Source organism: Orycteropus afer, unplaced genomic scaffold (assembly GCF_000298275.1).
Source record: "Orycteropus afer afer isolate SDZICR_OR568_19922 unplaced genomic scaffold, OryAfe1.0 scaffold00043, whole genome shotgun sequence".
Taxonomy (NCBI): Eukaryota; Metazoa; Chordata; class Mammalia; order Tubulidentata; family Orycteropodidae; genus Orycteropus; species Orycteropus afer.
The window spans coordinates 16046882-16067664 of record NW_006921630.1 but is presented as its reverse complement, the minus strand read 5'-3'; the positions used below and the strand labels follow the sequence as shown (position 1 = coordinate 16067664).

The 20783-nt window shown below is 36.9% G+C and overlaps 1 protein-coding gene across 1 annotated transcript in view; it reads right to left on the bottom strand.

Annotated features, from left to right (window-relative positions):
- Positions 1 to 20783, bottom strand: part of HMCN1 (hemicentin 1) — a 691072-nt gene that overhangs the window by 348201 nt on the left and 322088 nt on the right. Inside the window, exons 12-15 of the mRNA XM_007937695.2 lie at positions 10411 to 10552; positions 9160 to 9287; positions 6151 to 6264; positions 465 to 623 (exon numbers count right to left, since the gene is read on the bottom strand). Of these exons, the coding sequence (XP_007935886.1) occupies positions 465 to 623; positions 6151 to 6264; positions 9160 to 9287; positions 10411 to 10552 (543 nt within the window). The remainder of the gene's footprint in view (positions 1 to 464; positions 624 to 6150; positions 6265 to 9159; positions 9288 to 10410; positions 10553 to 20783) is intronic.

Sequence of the window (20783 nt, the reverse complement as noted above, 5' to 3'; positions counted from 1 at the left end):
ACTGCTCTTCCATCCGGGTTCCTGGCTTTTATCCCCTTTCTCCTGCTTTTCTGTCCTGCTGCTTTGGGTGGCCCTGAGTTTCCTCTCCTCACCTAATCCCTTCAGCTGATTGCTCTTCTCTCCGGGTTCCTGGCTTTTAATCCCCTTTCTCCTGTTCTTCCGGCCTGCTGCTTTGGGTGTCCCTGAGTTGTCTCTCCTTACCTGTATCCCTGGGGCTGACTGCTCTTCTGTCCGAGTTCCTGGCTTTTATCCCCTTTCTCCTGCTCTTCCGGCCTGCTGCTTTGGGCATCCCTGAGTTGTCTCTCCTCACCTATAACCCTGGGGCTGATATTAGTTATCTGAAATGCTCACTTTTAGTTCTGTCATTCTGACAAATATTTCTACCCAACTGCTTCAAAATTATTAAACATGGGAAGCTAGCAGATCGGTATCAAAATGTTTGTCTATCAGAGTTGGATGCTTACAGCCAACATCCAGAGTTATCTTGCCAGTTGCTCTTCCAGCTTCATTGATGGCTACACATGTATAATCGCCAGCATCCAGATCTTGTGTTTCTTGGATCTTCAAAAGTCCCAAAAGAGGGTCAATAATAAGGAATGTTGAGGGCCTCAACTCAAGATCCCCTAAGTCAAAACAAAGGGAAGAACATTAAACATTAAAGTATGTACATAGTATTAACACAGTAAATTAAACACTAATATATTTACAAATTATTTACATTGACACTGCTACTGGTTTAATTTCAAAATTTCTGAATAAATTGGACTGCAACTTCAATACAGGTTTCATGTGTAAAGTAGACACTTAACTTTTAAGCAATGAAGAGAATTGTTTATTGGCATTGAGCTGATTTATTAGTCTAGATAATTATACAAGCTAATCTACAGCCAAAATTCTGGCCCTAAAATGAATTTTGCACAAATATTTCTAAATTTATATGTACCTAAGTAAGAATAACCTATTTGAAGCTACACTGGGGGACTGGGAAATGGTGGCAATTATAGCAACGGCTGTGTTAGGTAAGAAGTGAATGGGGAGAAGAAGATTGAAAACAGGTTTGTATCTTCTCTTTGTGGCAGAATGAATGTCAGTTACCCAGAGACTGCTTGAGAGACAAGAGATGTTCTCAGTTCGGCTAATGACCATGTTTTCAGTTGCTGAATCCTCCCGTTACATTTTGTTTTATGAAAGGTGTACACTGGCTGAAAGGGAAAGTATGGGTGAAGAACTTCCAATAATGGTAAGAGGGCTTTGTTATATGAATCTCCCAGGATATGACCACTGAAATATGTAGTATTCATCAAAGCTTTTGAGTTGGAGATATGGGCTTTTGAATGTGTGCGTGTAGGGGGATGTGGTTACCTAGCGGGTAAGTGTGCAGAGATGGAAATTTTACTTCAATATGAGAAAAAGATGACTCAAGAAAGGTGAGTTTTGATGAGTTACCTGTATATGTTTTATTTCCCTGCAGCACCTCAAATTCCCTCAGAAACACTTTTATTTGAAGGCAAACAATGTCTCAGCAAAGCTGTAAATTAAATCAGCCTTCTTTTTATCCTGCCCCTTCCTCCAGTGGTGTCTCCTCGCCAAAGAATGAAATTAACCAGGATGACAAGTATTATAATAAGTACATAGACCTGGATGTTTAATGGCTGCTCAATGTCCACAACTTTTTTGTTTGCTTTTGTGAAGTGTGATAGAGAATATATGGAGTTCCTCAAAACTTCCAGGAAGTTTGAGAACCATTGCTCTTGGAGTTTCGCAGTATTCCCAGATGTCAAGTTTAAAATGATATACTCAAAATCCTACACATTAGCCACGTGACTTAGGTCTGATGCCCATAGAAGCAGTTTGTACAGCTTCTGATGAGCAAACGGAATCCCAAAACCAAATCCATATCACAGAGTTGATTCCAACTCACAGTCACCCTATAGGTCAGAGTAGAACTGCACCACAGGGTTCACAAGGAGCTCTCGTAGCGTAGTGCCTAAGGCACTTGACTGCTAACCAGAAGGCTGGCAGTTCATACTCACCAGCCATTCCTCAGAAGGAAGGTTGGGCAATCTACTTCTGTAGTGATACCACCTCGGAAATCCAAGGAGCAGTCGCTATGAGCAGGGTCCCAGTTGAGGGCACATAACAACAATAATCTTTACAAAGCAGAGTGCCACATCTTTCACCCATGGAGTGTCTGGTAGGCTCAAACTGCCAATCTTTCAGTTAGCAGACAAGCACTTAACCACTGTGCCACCAGGGCTTCTGGTAAAGAGAACCCTAACTCAGGAACTAGTAATTCTCTGGGACAGAACAAGAAGCACCACCGAGGCAACAGACACTTTATTGTTTTTATATTTTTGGAAGGAAAAGAGGTCAAAAGAACTCTAAATTAAAAAGAAATTACATTAACAACCAACTGACAGTGCCAAAAACAAAGTATTTTTCAGCATTCCAATATTTAAAATCCCAACCATTCTTTAAAGCTTGCTACTACATACCATGCGAGAATGAGAGAAGCAACTGGAGCTGAGTCTATGTGCCTCTGGGAAATTTTCATAAATAAAAGCAGATGATGTTGACATAAACTTTCCTCCCACCAAGGGAGGATGCAATGTGACCTAGCTGTTCATCAAGAATTAAAATGTTTGGACTAAAGTGCACTTAGATTTTTGGAATTTACTTATCCTTGATTTTTTTCTGTATATGTCAGAAGACATAATAGAATGAAAAAAAGACATTTTTGTGAGTAATTTTTATAATTAAAATGTTAAAAAATATTTCAAGAATATAGTAAAGAAACAGATTATAAATTGAAATAAACTAATTCAGTCAAATTCACATTTTGATCACATTTTGATAGTCTCTCCTTTCTTTATTTTCACTAAAAAGTTAGTCATCAAATTATTGAGGAAACCCTAGAAAAATACAGAATCTTTGAGATAAAAATTAAATAGGGACACTTAGTTTTAATCTAGGGAGTTCTGGTGGCGTAGTGCCTAAGGTATTTGACTGCTAACCAGAAGACTGGAGGTTCAAACCTAGCAACCACTCCTCGGAAGGAAGGTTGGGCAATCTACTTCCATAGTGATATTGCCTCAGAAACCCCACAAGGGATTGCTATGAGTCAGATCCAACTTGATGGCAGTGAGTTTGGTTTGGAGCTTAATTTTAATCTAATTCCTATATTAGATATTAAGATTAGTAATGTATAATAAAATAAATAAAGTTTTCTGAAAAATTGTGGAACTTAACAATTGTTCCCAGTGGTGAGGTTAGTGTAGTTTCAATTCAGTCCTTGGTAGATAAAGAGACTAACACAGACATCATTATGCCTGGCACAAGATTCTTTTTAAGAGCTGATGGTAATTAAGTGGTTCTCAAACTTTTTTACCTCGAGACCCCTTTACACTCCTAAAAATTATTGGGGACCCCAGTGAGTTTTTGTTTATATGGACTATGTTTATTTATATTTGGAACTTTAAAAATTAGATGAGAAACTTAAAAACACATATTAATTTATTTTAAAATAACACAAACTCATAACATTTTAGTGTAATGAACATAGTTTATGAAACATAACTGTGTTTTCAAAAAGGAGAGGAATTAAATGTAAAGATTGGTATTGTTTCACATCTTTACAAATATCCAGAATGTCTACCTCAACAGAAGACAATCGAGTGCTCACACTTGCATCTGTATTCACTCTGTTGGATATCACGCATCGCACAGTGTATACTATACACCAGTAAGATGAAAGTGAAAAAGACAAACAGCATCTTAGTGTTGTTATAAAAATAGTTTTGACCTCATGATTTGACCCCCAAAATTCCCAGACCACACTCTGTGAGCCACTCAATTTCTTTAACATTTCACCACAAATGTCCTTTTCCTAAAATTTTAATAGTGTTCTTGATTTTCCTTTGAACCCATTTTATGTTGTTCATTTCTAAAAAGGAAAGACCGACAAATTTTAGTGAGCTTTTGTACTTACTGAATTCCTTTCCTGTGATGGTCTGAATAAAATATAGTTTATTAATATAGTTTTCTTTTAAACACCCACTTAATTCAATATTAATCTGCTCCAGAAAAGTATGAGGGAAAATTTATTTTATGATCAGGGCATGAATATTCTTTTTCATCTCTTTCCATGAGGAAGGATTTTTGTAGCCCTCCTGGCTTCTTGTTCCCACACTGAGGTGGAAGAGGAAGGCCAATCTGCTTCCTACCACTTTCTCTTTGGAGAAACCTGCATGGAGGAGAGTTTGTCCCCGGGTTTTGCTCTACGTAGTCCAGGCTCTGCTCTTGTGGTAAGTTGCCCACAAGTGACTAGAAGGGTGGTACTTGTTAAGGTATTTGGCTGCTAACTAAAAGGTCAGTGGTTCAAACTTATTAGCTGCTCTGTGGTAGAAAGTGAGGTAATCTGCTTCTGTAAGGATTTACAGCCTTGGAAACCACTTGGGGCTCCCTATGAGTTGGAATCAACTCAATGGCAGTGAGTTTGGCTTTTGGTTTTCTAGGTTTTGAATAGATCTTGCTCATAAACATCAGGAAAATTTCCTCCAATATGGTCTGTAAGTATCTAATGCCCAAATTCTATCTCTGTTGGTTTATAACTCAGAGATGGAAATGGGATGTTATTTACTGGGCCACTTGAACTCTAACATCTGTGGTTGAGAGAAGAGAGCAACAAGGAGTCAATTCCAGAATCTTCCAAGTAGTGATTGTCAAGAGAGGCAATTTTCCCGTAGTTTCCAAACCATCTGTGGGAGTAGGCTGCCATGAAGGCTAACTTCTTGAGGAAAGCTACAATTTGGGAGAATAAAAGACTGTGTGACTCTGCTAGATGCAAGCAGAGATCTCAGAATGCGCCATTGATTTTTGAATTCTTATTTTCTACATAAACTATCGACTGACATTTGAGAAAAATACTGCCTCTGTAACATTTTTTTTCTGGATCTATTTTATTATAATGTAAATTTGCAATTGATACATATTTCATTTCTAATTCAAAGGTTTAAGCATTCTGAATAAGTAAAAAGGAGTTTATAGTAACTGAAATAAACCCGATTAAATAGCAAATAAAAAAAAAATGTTTTCTTACCAGAGAAAACAGGAAGATTAAAAAGTGTTTAACATGGAAAACCACAAAATGGCATTAACTCCTAGTTTTCCTTACTATATTTGATCTGCATTATGAAAAATTATTTGTTTTCCACATAAAGCACTTCATTTTCACCTCATGTTCCCCACAAATTTGAACTCGAGGTGAATTCATAATTTTGTGATTATGACATCAACCCGTTGCTATGGGAATGTCTGCGATTTAACAAACAGAATCATAACAATAGTGCTTTGTACTACTTAGTGTTTTTCATCTGAAGATTAAAAAGTATTTTGCAAACAGAATCTCAATAATCCTAGCAACCTTCCTATTAGGGTGTTTGTGGGAATTGTTCTTTCTCATAAATTGGAAGAAGTTAGACAGAAGCAGAAGCAGGGCTCTTTACACAGATCCCTACTGTCAGCAACGGCCAGGACCAAGATCCAAGTGTATTCTCACTAAGATCAAGTGGTCTATTACTGTTATTTTATTATAGAATCACAGAGGTATAATTTTTCTGTAAGGGAAGATATGTAGATAGTGCCTATACTTGATACAAGCCTCTGCCATGCATGATAAAACTGACCCTGGAATGCATTTGTGCTTCTCTGCCTGTAAGCTTCAAGGTGTCTTTATCTGAGCACTTTATAGGAAGCATCTTGAGAATCTAGAAAACTTTCTAATGGTGAGAGCCATCTTCTTTCTCTAAGCAAGGTGAACTGAAATCAATGGAGCCTACCTTAAAGGTTAACTAAGTATTCTTGGAAACTTTTCTACAGGAAACAATCCTAAACTAACAAAGAGAATGTTCAGCTGGATTAGCAAAGATGGACTTTTCCTTCCCTGACTTTCATAGTTTTGTAATCCACACCAGATGTCAAATTCTGAAATTTAGAGTTTAGAATTTTGAGTTATTGTCCCCAGTGAGACCATAAACACATTTTATGGGACTGCTAAGTCACACACCAAAACAAATTTTTAACAAATCATTTTTTTCAAAAAAAAAAAAACAAAACTAAGTGAACCTGACATGGATACACTTAAAAACATACCTTTGAACCATTTAACTTGAGGTGGGGGAACACCAGAGGTTTTACATTCCATGACTGTTGTGTCCCCTAGGGAAACCAAGAGCTCACTCTGAACAACCATTAATTTGGGGGCTTCTGAAAAAACAAACATGCAAATAGTCAATGCCTAGCACAATACCACATGCAATCTGTTTATGTTTACTAAATGAACCAATAAAAAATAATCTCTCACAATCTATGTGCTTGTAGCTATTTCAATATTTATAAACAGAAGGGAGCTCTTGTAACTCACATGAACATGGCTGTGTATGATGAAAAGATCATTTATGAAGGCCAAAAAAAAGCATATTAGGCAAAAATAATGAAAAAAAAGCATACATAATCTTGGAAAGTTGAAAACATCTTCTAAAAGCAATACTCAAGGAACAAAAAAGAGAGGTCATGATAATAATAATAGAAATATAATCAAAAGAGGGATGATGATAAGACTGATTTGGCTAAATTAAGATTTGAGGATAAAACAATTGCCAATGAATTTGTTTATAGCATTTTCTACCTGATATTAAGAATATTCATACCTAATTACAGACTGATACTTACAGTCTAAGGTTAAAAATTTCATCTATTGGGGGGAAAAAAAAACTCTGGTTTTGACTTTGCTTTTCCCTTTGATCCTATATGCAGACATTCCCTCTGTTTCCTTCCTTAGCTCTGTTTGCTTGGTCCTTGTCCTAATGCTTTATTCACTCACACATTTTTCTCAACTGGACATTTCAGGACTTCCTAACGTCCACTGAGGTAGTTTTAAACCAGGGCTTCCAATCAGTTCATTCTTATCTTCAGGGATCTTGTTGAATTGTAAATTCTAATTCAATATATATGGAGTAGATATAAAAATTCTCAGCATGGGATCATACCGGAATGAACTAGTTCAAAGCATTGTTTCAAACAACACCAAGAGTTAACTTCTCAGATATCATGTCATTCCTTTCCTTGAAAATCTTCAGTGATTCCCTATTGCTTTCAGAATACAGCCCAAATGCCTTACTTGGGCTAAAAAAAAAAAAAAAAAAAATCACAGATTGGTCTATGACTTTTTTGTCATACTTTCCATTATTACATTGTCTCACTTATCACATGGTATAAGCCAAAATCAAACCAGTTGCCATCAAGCAGTTCTGACTCTGGCGACCCCATGTGTTTCAGATTAGACTACACTCCATAGGGTTTTCAACAGCTGTGATCTTTTGGAAGGAGTTCTTTGGTGGCACAAACTGTTAAGCACAGAGCTACTAAGTGAAAGGTTGGCAGTTCAAACCCACCCGGTAGATGCCTTGGAAAATGGACCTGATGATCTGCTTCTGAAAGGCCACAGCCTTGAAAACCCTGTGGAGTACAGTTCTGCTTTGTACACATGATGTCGCCATGAATCAGAACTGACTTGAGGGTAACAAGTGTGTGAGTGTGTATGTGTGTGACATTTTGGAAGCAGATAGCTAGGCCTTTATCACAAGGTATTATTATTGTTGTTAGTTGCTACCAAGCAAATTCTGACTCATGGAGAACCCTTGGACGTAAAGTAGAACTATAGGATTTTCAAAGCTGTGACCTTTCAGTAGCAGATTGCCAGGTCTCTCTTCCGTGGCACCTCTGGGTGGGTTCAACCATGAATTGCTCAGCTGGTAGTGAAGCAAGCTACATAAATTGCCCAAAACATGCCCTACTCTCTTATCTCTTTCTGCCTTTGCTAAAGCTGTTTCCTTTACCACAACTCTTCAAATCCCATTCATTCTTTTAGACTGATTTTAAATCCTCTCCTTTGACAAATATTTGAAAATTCTACAGTTAGAATAAATCTTCCCTTCTGCTCATGTTCCACCATAGTACTTGTCTCTCTGACTTGTTATATTCTTTTGTTTCAACTGCCATTATACAAGTTTCTAGAAGGTGAGGACTATGTGCCATTTTTTATTGTATAACTGCCATTATACAAGTTTCTAGAAGGTGAGGATTATGTGCTGCAGCACAGCATTTTGCACACTCTGGTTACTTACAAATTAAATAAATGTGCTGTGTATTTTGGCTTCTATGTGAATGCCCAATTTGTTTCTCCAATGTACAGGTCTGTGTCAGTCACTCATTCCATATTCATAACTGTCTATTCCCTCTCTACCTGGGGGTTCTGGCAACATTTTTAATTCCGTTATCTCTCAGTTGGAGCCCATCTTCCCTTCTCAACTTATTCTCTATGCCACCTCCCTTATTTGTATAAGTGACACTATTTCTTTCCCAGCTCCCAGGTTCAAAACTTGTGACACTGTCATTTCCTCCCTAATCTGTCCACTTCAAATCCAGTCATCTACCTTCACAATGGTTCTTGATACACACTATCCTCTCCACTGCCAGTTTCACGTCGTTATCGTGAGTGAATGGAGAATAAGCGTGAGTGACAGGGTGGAGTGCTAGTCATTAATTATTCACAATTCACAAACTAACATCAGTTTATAGCGCCTTTACCCTTATTTGACTGAGAAAGAACAAATTAAACAGAAACGTTCTATAGAATAATTGCCATGAAGTAGATCTTCAATAAATGTTCGAGTGTGGAAGGTAAAAAATGGAAGGTGAAAAATGAAAATAATACGTAAACAAGATAAATGACAGAAACAGTTGTGACTATAAATGAGAAATGTAAAATAGAAGTTGAGGTAAACTAGAAAGGATATAGAATTTACTAATTTAAAAGTTAAATATTGTTGAGAACAGATGAATCACAGAAGGCAAAACTCTGTACACAATCTGGAACTCTTATAAACTGAAAACTTCCTTGATTCTTGTTGACTAAAGAAAATATTTACTCCTTGAACTTTTAACTTAAATTAGTTATGAATATTTGTTTTAATCAATATGTGAAGTAGATAATTAAGTTATAATACTGTACATAAATCTTCTCTAATATTATTTTTCAGAATAACATTTTTACATGGTATTCATCCTGTTTAAATTATCTTTTAAACTGATAATACTTGCCAATATATCTAAGTATAGATGACTGTTTATCTGTTCCAGCTGAATTACTTGCCAAGCAGCCATATATTCCTGCATCTTTAGGAACTGCATTTTTGATAAGTAAAGTACCATCTGAGGTCATCCTATACCTATGAATAATAAACAAAAAGAAATAAAATTGAAAATACTATTACGATAGCATCAAGATGACACAGAACTTTCCTTTCAAATATCTTCAGAGATTTCAAAGTTATAATGTTGGTATTCATTACAGAAGTGATTAGCATCGTCATTTTGCAAACAGAGATATGATAATAATAATAGCTAATATGCATCTAGTACTTGCTGTGTGCTAGGGATTGTTCTAGAAGTTTTTAATTGATTAATATTTTAACCTCCATAATAACCCAATAAATACAATGGTATTATGATCTCTCTTTAATAGATAAGCAAAGAGGTTACATAACTTGTCCAAAGTCAGGATTAATAAATAAAAGAAATGGAATTTGGATCCAGGCAATCTTGTTCTATGTGGTGAACTGCTATGATAAACTATTCCTCAAAATGAAAACCGTAGGGATGAAATGTCTCATGTCGTACAGTGAGTCAGTGATGAGTGAGTCTCGGAATAGAATCTGGCTCAATTTGCTGGATCATACCTAAGCCTTCCTCTTCCTGCCAAACCCAGAGTAATGGAAGCCCGATGGTTGGAAACTTTGGTGTTTATGTTCCACATGTTTGTTACACACTTTGAGTATAAAAGGATTCACTGTCTTTAAAAAGCATCCAGAAGAATAAAGTACCTCTCAAAGTAGTATAACAAAAGCGAACAGTAGTTAAAAAAATGTCTCTACTCACTTTAATCAAAGCTACTGTCATGTCCTTTGCCTCTCCCTCTCTCTTCAGCTAAATTCTAAAACCATTCCTTTATTAGATTTGTTAAAGCTACACATTTCTTTTCTTCACTGAGTATTTATTACCTCCATTTTACTTATCCAAGGTAAACCAAGTGTTACAGTGTTATGATGTACGACTCAACATATTGGGGAGTACTTAGCTCCAGCTATTGGATGCAAATTAATAACCACAAACTCCATAAATTTATTATTTATTATTTTATTTGACATTTCCTGGCCCATTAGCAAATGTAAAGCTGTGGGTTTTGGTCAAATCTCACTTAATCTTAGGGACTTGGTCAGATTAGTTTTGTCTGGAAATTTCATCAGTTTCTCTCATTCAACAAAAACAAGGAACATGATACAAACCCAGTACCTGTGTGAACCCACGATAAACATATTATTCATGGTCCAGGCGATTTTTGGTTTGGGATAACCTGTTGTGGAACACATGATGGAGACCTCAGACCCTCCTGTGAAAGACTGATTCTTGGGCATCACAGTGACTTTGGGTGGTTCTGCAAATAAAAAGAGAACAATGTGTCAGAACCTAGCATTAAGAGCTTCCTCTGTTAGCACATTTGCAGTCTTCTCATCACCACACATTTAGTGCCTTTTCTCTATAATGACCTTACCAGGGATCTGGCCCTTCCTGTGCAGGAGGGAAAACAAAAGTAACAAAAGCAGCATAAACTCTGAGAATAAAATGAATTTTATCCTAATGCCATGTTTCTGTGTCTCCACTGATGACCATGTGTTTCCTTGTTTCCCCAAGCTGAACACTGGATTCTGCTTGCAAACTTCAATATAAACCTGTTTCCAGGTCAAGTCTCTAAATAGAGCCTTTGACTCTTTATGGACAATGAACACAGGGCTAAAGCCACAACTTGTCCTGACTGTGCTATCTGCTTTGTTTGGACTAACCTTTCTCTTTTTATTTACTGGATTATAAATGTGTTGGGGTAGGAGAACATGTCTTTCATATTATTCTATATTCCACTACATTCCATAGAATTTAACATTCCTTGAATGTTATACAGTGGCTTGCATTTATGGAATGCAGGCCATGAGCTATAACTTGGCCCTGTCCTAATACCTACCACTCCCTCAAGATCCTGCAGTACTAAGCACTCGATACATAGGACTTTGACATAACAAGAAATATCAATTATCAAAACTTCCTAATGCATTATAAAAAAAGAGAGAGAGAGACTTCTGAAAAGAAAACACTAGATCAAGAATCAAAAAACAAAACTATCAGGAATCTATTGTCAAAAAGAAAATAAAACTTCTCTGGGACAAACCTGGGATGTAGATATATTTGGCCTAATCAATTACACATTTTACATCTACATTACTACACAGGAGGAAAGAATTAAATGATTAGGGATATTAAATGATTTCCTTAATGTAAATATTCTCGATCAACTAAAATAATGATAATAAATTCATTTCAACAATGTTTGAAACAGATTCTATAATATTAACAGAATTAAATTAATACATTCAAAAATACATGTTTTGTTGCTGTTGTTGCTCAGTGATCATGTGTCAGGCACTGTGCTAAATTCTAGGGATACACTCATGAGCCCAACTAACATGGGGCTTGCTTTTCCATTTCTTACATTTTTACTGTAAGTAAAATTGTGAAAAGCAATTAGTCAGTGAGATCGGGATATATTTATAATGTATTCTCACTATAATTTAGTCAGCAAATGATATTTTAGTTTCACTAAGAAAAATCAGTGTGAGGAATCTTCAGACATTTGAAAGAGATATAATTGGCACTGCTGGACAACAGCAGCTACAAAACCAAATGAACCAAATTAGTGTTTAATCACTAGCATCTTACAATCTCTCCCCCTCTTTTTTCCTGTTTACACTATGTTTCTCAAATTATGAAGATCTAGTCTTTGAAGTTAACGTTTTAAAGATTTTTCCAGCCTGAGGACCTCGTTGATACCCTCATTATCCCATGGATCCTTCTTGGTGAACATAGAGCTAAGGAAATGTGAGAGGTCAAAGGCAGATTATCCACGGCCAGTGCATTCAAATTGTGATTCCACCTGGAATCCATCAATCTTAAAATACTGAGAGGATGACTCACGCTTTGAAGGTTTTGCAGAGAATCTTCAGGACATGGGGAGGAAGAGGGAATATTTCTTTCTCTTTAGCATGTATTGAATACCCACCTCTATCATAAAAAGTGTTTCTCATGTCTAGCTCATACTGACATAAGATTGCTGAAAAAATTCAGGTAGGTTTTAGGATTTCATCTAAACATGATGCCTTCCAAAAGAGTCTGCCAGAGGTGGCCTGGCATCTCTCCCAGCAAGGTTCCCACTGGTAGGCTCTGAAGTTTAGATAGCAAAGTGAAAGTTAATGTCAGTTACCCAAACCAGGATGCAGAGGGCTAAGAGGTCATTTAGCAAATAAAGCCTGGATATAGGGTGTTGCTTGAGGTCATGAAATAAGTCTATTTGCAAAACACAGATGGGATGACATCATCTTACAGAAGGTGAGAAATCTACCGTTGCCATACAAAGAATATTCCTGCTGATGATAAGAAAAGCAGAAAGGAGATGAATAAACATAGAGAAGAAAAACTGGATTCCCACCAAATAACAGCTGAATAAAGATGGTCAAAATGATTTAGCCTTTACTTGATTAGGTTAAATAAGAATACAATAGACCTTACCTTATTTGTTTCAACTGCTAATTTTTTTTAGCACATTTTTTTTTAAAAAAAGATTCTCTTATTCATTTGTCAAAGTTCACAACAGGACTGACCAATGCAAGGAGTGAACCCTAGTGTAAACTACAGACTTTAATTAATAATCATGTAATAATAGTGTTTCATTGATTGCAACAAATGTACCACATGAATGTAAAATATTAATAATTTAATAACAGAAACAGTGTACAGGGGTGGTTGGGAGGAAAAGAGTATATGGCAATTTTATGTAAACTCAATAATAAAACTACTCTAAAAAGTATATTTTAACATATTCCTCCTGTTTTAATAGAGTAAGAATGTGAAATTGAAATAGTTCAACTCCATCAATAAAGTGAATTCATTTGCCCACGAGCAAACCTAATCTAAATCTCTTGATTTATAATGGTATTATTAGCTGGAAAATACAGTGCTAAAATTACACATAGAAGGCAGGAGTCCAATTTTAGGCTTGCAGAGAAGTGATCCATTTTTCCAGTTGCTTTCCAGGCTCATTTCATCATCATCATCATCACCATCATCACCACTAATATCACCACCGCCATCAACCATCAATACCACCATCATCCAAAACAATTTGCTTTACATTAGCCAAAATAATGTGAACATTATACTCTTTTAGGCAAATATTATATTTGTTTTTTATATTTTAAGTATATAAAAATATAAAACACAGAATTTCTGTAATTTCTCACCAATGACTTAAAAGTATTCAATAAACATTATATGATAAGAAGAATCAAAAATAAACATTATTTTAAGAGTTAAGTGTCTAAACACACTGTTAATGGTAAACAGTAAAAATAGAGGATTTTAAGTGGCCAGTAGTGACAGCCACCTTCACTCGCCTGAAAAGACTTAAAAAACAAGCAAATAACAAAAACAAACAAACACATTACTTGGAGTTGATTTTGACACATGGTGACCCCACATGTGTCAGACTAGAACTGCATCATTGTGTTGTCAATGGCTGTAATGTTACAGAAAGGAGCTCTGGTGGTACAGTGCCTAAGGCATTTGACTGCCAACTAGAAGGTTGGTGGTTCAAACCCACCAGCTGCTCCGTGGAAGGAAGATGGGGCAATCTACTTCCATAAAGATTTACTGCCTCAGAAACCCAATAGGGGTTGCTATGAGTCAGAATCAACTCAATGGCAGTGAGGTATTTTTTATTATTATTATTTAATCTTAAGTAAGTTGATCACCAGGCCTTTCTTTTGTGGCCCTGTTAGGTGGATTCAAACTCCCAACCCTTTGGTTAGTAGCCCAGGACAAACCATTTGCACCACCTAGGGACCTCCTGCAAAAACTAAGGAAGATGGAATCCTGCTTAACTCCCTTGGAAATTAATACCATCATGACTTCACCTCCAGAGGCATATTTCCTATTAGCAATAACTTGGATCTGATTTATCATTGCTGTGCTTCTGGTAGGAAAGACAAAGGCATACGGACTTTCTCTTCAAGGTGATTTAATTGCAAGCAACAAATTAGTGAGATAATGTTAGTGTTTTTAATTACCTAAGCAACAATTTACACTACTACTCACCACTGGCATATTTAGAGCACCCTGGCAAATTTCTGTGTGTTCTCATCATTCAACAAGTATTTATCTAAACCACTACACTTCAGACACTATGTAAATGTAGGGACTAAATCTCTACTTCTAGTAGTCATAGCACTGAAATAAGAAGGTGGACTAATGTTTGAGTTCCTCTTAGGTGCTACCACTCATCTATCAATTTGTTGTACTGTGATAGCTTGTATGTTGCTGTGATGATCAAAGCTATGCCCCTGGTATTGGTATTTCAAGTTCTAGCAGGTTCATCCATGGTAGACAGGTTTCAGTGGAGCATCCAGTCTAAGCAGACTAGGAAGAAGGACCTGGAAGTCTACTTTTAAAAAACTGGCCAGTGAAAACCTTATGAATAGCAGTGGAACAATGTCTGATACAGTGCTGGAAGGTGAGCTACTCAGGTTGGAAGGCACTCAAAATCTGATTGGCAAGAGCTTCTTTCTCAAAGTAAAGTTAAACTTAATAATGTAGATGGAGTGAAGCTTTCAGAACCTTCATTTACTGATGTGGCATGACTCAAAATGAAGAGAAACAACTCCGAAATTTGCTCTTGAATGTACAGTAACTAAAGCAAATGGAAAAATGTTAAAGTAAAATGATTTCAAAGGGCAGCTTGAAAAACAAAGTAAAGCATTATAAAGAAATGTGCAAACGTTTGGAGTTAGAAAAACAAAGAGGAAGAAAATGATAGGCATTTCTCAAGTGGAAAAAACTGAAGAAAAAAAAAATCAAGCCTCAAGTTGCAATGCTGAAAGATTCTATGGGCAAAATATTGAACGACTCTGAAAACATCAAAAGAAGATGGAAGGAATACATAGTCACTTAACCAAAAGGAACTGGTTGATGTTCAAACATTTCAGGAGGGAACATATGACCAAGAACCAATGGTACTGAAGGAAGAAGTCCAAGTTGAATTGAAGGAATTGGTGAAAAACAAGCCTCCAAGAATGCATATTGAGATGTTTCAACAAATGGATACAATGCTGGAAGTGCTCACTTATCTTTGCCAAGAAATTTAGAAGATAGCTACCTCACCAATAGATTGGAAGGGATCTGTATTTATGCCCATTCCAAAGAAAGGTGATCTAACAGAATGCAGAAATTATCAAATTATATCATTAATATCATGTTGTTGTTATGTGCCCTGGAGTCGAACTCAACTCATAGCTGTTTGGGTTTCTGAGGCAGTATCACTACAGAAGTAGAATGCTCAACCTTCCCTCCAAGGTGTGGCTGGTGAGTTTGAACTGCTGGCCTTCTGGTTAGCAGCCAAGTGCCTTAGGCACTACGCTACCAGGGCTCCTATAAATATTAATATCACATACAAGTAAAATTATGCTGAAGAACATTCCAATTGGTTGCAGCAATACATCAACAGGGAACAGCCAGAAATTCAAATCGGATTCATAGAATGAAGGATATCATTGCTGATGTCAGGTGGATCTTGGCTGAAAGCAGAGGGTATCAGAAAGGTGTTTACTTTTGTTTTATTAATTATGCAAAGACATTCAACTGTGTGAATCACAACAAATTATGAACAACTCTGTGAAGAATGGGAATTCCAGAACACTAAATTGTGCTCATGCAAAGCCTATAACATAGACTGAGAGGCAGTCTTTGAAACAGAACAAGAGGATACAGTACAGATGTTGTTGTTGTTATTAGGAGCCATCGAGTCATGTCCGACTCTTACCAACCTTATGCACAGAAGAACGAAACACCACCCAGTCCCATGCCAGCTCCACAATCCTTGCTACACTTGAGCCCTTCATCACAGCCACTGTGTCAATCTATCTCATTGAAGGCCTTCCCTTCCTTCATTGATCCTCCACCTTACCAAGCATGACATCCTTCTCCAGGGAATGGTACCTTCTGACATCATGACCAAAGTAGGTGAGACGAAGTCTGGTCATTCTCGCTTCCAAGGAGCATTTCTGCTGCACTTCCTCCAGGACAGATTTGTTAGCTCTTTTAGCAGTCCACGGTACTTTCATCATTCTTCGCCAGCACCACGCTCAAAAACATTAACTCTTCTTCAGTCTTCCTTATTCATTGTCCAGCTCTCACATGAATATGAGGTGACTGAAAATATCATGGCTTGTGTCAGGCACATCTTAGTCCTCAAGGAGACATCCTTGCTCCTCAGCAAGGTCCCTTGGAGCCAACTTGAGCCAAGCAATGTGAAGTCTTTGGCAACTTCAATCTTTTGTTCATTTATCGTGATGCTGCTTATAGGTCCAGCTGTGAGCACTTTGTTTTCTTTGTATTGAGATGTAATCCATACTGCAGACTGTATTCTTCAATCGTCATCAGTAAGTGCTTCAAGCTCTCCTCACTTTCAGCAAGTAAAGTTGTGCTGTCAGCATATTGCAGGCTGCTAATGATTCTTCCTCCAATCTTGATGCCACGTTTTTCTTCATATAGTCCAGCTTCTCAGATTATTTGCTCAGCACACAAACTGAATAAGTATGGGAAAAGATACAACCTTGATACACTCCCTTCTTGATTTTAAACCATGCAGTGTCCCCTTGTTCTGTTCTAACAACAGCCTCCTGGTCAAGGTACAGGTTCCTCATGAGCACAATCAAGTGTTCTGGAATTCACATTCTTCTCAATGCCATCCACAATTTGTTGTGACCCACACAATCAAATGCCTTTGCACAGTCAATAAAACACAAGTAAACATCTTTCTGGTATTGTTTGCCTTGAGCCAAGATCCATCTAACAGACTCTATGATATCCCTTGTTCCACATCCTCTTCTGAATCCAGCTTGCACCTCTGGAAGTTCTCTGTCAATCTACTGCTGTGTGGATACAAGTCAGGAAAGGTGTTTGTCATGGTTGTACCTTTTCACCATATGCATTCAATCTGTATGCTGAGCAAATAATGTGAGAAGCTGAACTATAGGAAGAAGAATATGGCACCAAGATTGGAGGAAGACTAATTAACAACCTGCAATATGCAGATGACACAATTTTGCTTGGTGCAGGTGAATAGGAATTGATGCACTTACTGATGAAGATCAAAGACTACATACATCAACATAAAGAAAACAAAAGCCTTACCAAGTAGGTAGACCAATAAGTAACAACATGAAAAACAGAGAAAATACTGAAATTGTCAAGGTTTTAATTTTATTTTGATCCACAATCAATGTCCATGGTAGCAGCAGTCAAGAAATCAACAACATATTGCTTTGGTAAATCTGCTGCAAAAGACCTTTTTAAAGTGTTATAAAACAAAGATGTCACTTTTAGGACTAAACTTTGCCTAACCTAAGCCATAGTATATTCAGTTGCTTCTTATGTATCCAAAACTGGACAATGAATAAGCAAGATCAAAGAATTGTTGCATTTGACTTATGATGTTGACAAAGAATACTGTATACACCATGTATCACCAGAAGAAAGAACAAATCTGTCTTGGACTAAGTACAACCAGAATGCTCCTTAGAAGCAAGGGTGGCAGAACTTCATTTCATACTTTGGTAATGTTATCAGGAGGGACCAATGCCTAGAGAAGAACATCAGGCTTGATAAAGTAGAGTCAGTTAAAATCAGGAAGACGCTCATGATGAGGACCTCATGATTTGGATTGACAACTGCTTGTAACAATGGGTTCAAACACAACCATGATTATGAACATAGTGCAGGATCAGGCAGGGGTTTGTTTTTTTCATAGGGTTGCTATGAGTCGGAACCAATTATGTGGCACCTTACAACAACAACAACTAACTCTAGACTCATCATTTATTTTCCACAGTAACCTTATGAAATAAAGGCTATTGCTATTTTACAGATAAAGAAACTAAGGCTCCAACCAAAAACTCAATGTCATAGAGTTGATTCTTCCTGATAGTGACCCTATAGGAAAGAGTAGAATTCCCCAAAGGGTTTCCAAGTCTGTAAATCCTATGGAGGTAGACCGCTTCATCTTTCTCCTATGTAGCAGCTGGTGGGTTCAAGCTGTCAACCTTTTGGTTATCAGCCAAGTGCCTTGATCACTGTATCACCAGGGTCCCTTAAACTAAGGCTCAAAAACATTAAGTGATTTTCCTAATATCATTCAAAGGTTGAGCTAAGATTCAAATTCAAGCCTTGCTGTCTATACCTTAATGGAGATAAAAATAGTACCGACTTCACAGGCATACTGTGAATTAAATGAGTTAATCTATGTGAAACTATCAGAGCAAGGCTTGCCTAGTTTGCACTGTACAATATTTGCTATTTTTATTATTATCATAGTATATTATAAAGCAAAATATTTATAGTATAGTAATAAATAAAGAAATATGTATATATGTATTATCTAGATTTTTTTCAAATGAAATTTGATCACAATTCACATTTACATATTGCATTTAGATCACATTCTCTATTTAACATATAACAGTATTTATTATATCTTATTTAATTCTTCTGAAATTTGAAATGCTTCCAGCTCAAAATTTACTAGGAATTTTAATAAAAATAGATAAATTTAATTTTTTCCATGTTTTACTGGCAGGAAAAAATGCTCATATCTATTTCACATGGCACATGTTAAAAAAAAAAAGAATTATGAAACGTAATGAGTATGTGGTTATGATAATATCAATTTCATACTTAATGAGTAATTCTGGTCATCAGTGATGTACTTCATCAATCTTTTGAAAGATTTCCTTTGTATTGCACTCACCTCTCTGATGATGTGGACTAATTAATGAAAGACACTTACCCTTTCCTGACACCATAGAAGACAAGTCAGTATTTCAAATATTCATACAAAAAATAACAATAAAGAGAAAAGGAGGCATCATCAGGTCCTGTGATTTCCACACGGCAGCATGTGATTATGGGCAGCAGTACATAGGAAGGGAGCGTAGTGCCTAAGTTCAAACTCACCAGCCACTCCTCAGAAGAAAGGTTGGGAAATCTACTTCCATAGTGATACTGCCTCGGAAACCCAAGGAGGGGTTGCTATGAGTCAGGTCCTACTTGATGGCAAATAACAACAAACAACAACAACAACATACACTATATCCATCATTTGTCTGTCAATTTGTCATACTGTGGTGGCTTACATGTTGCTATGCTGCTGGAAGCTACGCCACCTATATTTCAATATCTAGCATGGTCACTCAAAATGGACAAGTTTCAGTGAGCTTCCAGATTAAGACAGACTAGGAAGCAAGGCCTGGGGATACACTTCTGAAAATCAGCCAATGAAAATCCTAGAGATCACAACAAAATATTGTCTGATATAATGCTGGAAGATGAGCCCCCTCAGCTGGAGGGTGCTCAAAATACACAGTGGCTGCAACAATGGACTCTGGCACACCAACAATTGTTAACATGGCCTGGAACCAGGCTATGCTAAATTCTGTTGTACACAGGGTCATCTAGAGTCAGAACTAACTTATTGGCAACTAACAATGACAACAACAAGAATATACTATGCAATGGATATGATCAAATTTAACCAATGTTTAGCCTTAAAAGTCCCACCTATAAAGGAACAGCTGATAGAAACAATAGAAAATTATTTCTGTTCTCAGATAAATAGGAAATAAGAGATGATTATTTTAAACAAAACTTTAAATTCACACCATTTACATGATAACCATTTTAACTTTAACTCATAAGCCTGACCTGCAAAAGCATTTGAAAATTTAGCAGCTACAATATCATATGAAAAATGACAAGTTGCTTTAGCTTATTTAATGAAATTTTGCAAACTCATTCACATGAAGTAATTTTTAAATTGGGGAAAGCTGATTTAAACAGTATTTTTTAAAAGAAAACAAAAGCTCTATAAATTTTTATTAGCTCATTACCAGATTTTATGAATAAGAATATGATTTTAATGCAGAGTAATATTCTAGCATGTGTTACAACTGTGAAAGGAAGTACTTACATGATGAAATTTAAAGCTGCCAGTGTACTTCAAATAGTCTACTGAAATTAACAAGGAAACATAAAAGGTTAGTGACTCAAGACTTCCTATGCTCTCCTACTGCTGCTCTGAGGTCCAGTCAGTAATTAAGGAACACACTGCTATTGGCAATAGTGGAAGAAAGAATCCACTGAAGCTATAATGGATTTGGACCCTGGCAAAGAAAACACCCAGTGGCAAAACTCAGGCACGCCCAAAGCAGCAGGGTGGGAGAGTGGGAGAAAGGGGATTAAAAGGCCCAGGAATCAGACAGAGGAGGAGTCAGCCACAGGGACCCAGGTAAGGGTGGTACAAGAGGTTTCCAACAGGGAGACAAACTTCTCTGTCGCTTTGTCCTACCGTGGTGACATGTTGATGTGAGTTTTGAGGCTAAGCCACTGGTGTTTCAAACCCAGTGGGATGCACATGGTGCACAGGTATGAGCACAGCTTACAGACTGAGACAGACTAGGAAGAAGGAAGAGGCCATCCACTTCTCAAAGAATTGGCCAGGGAAAACCTTACGA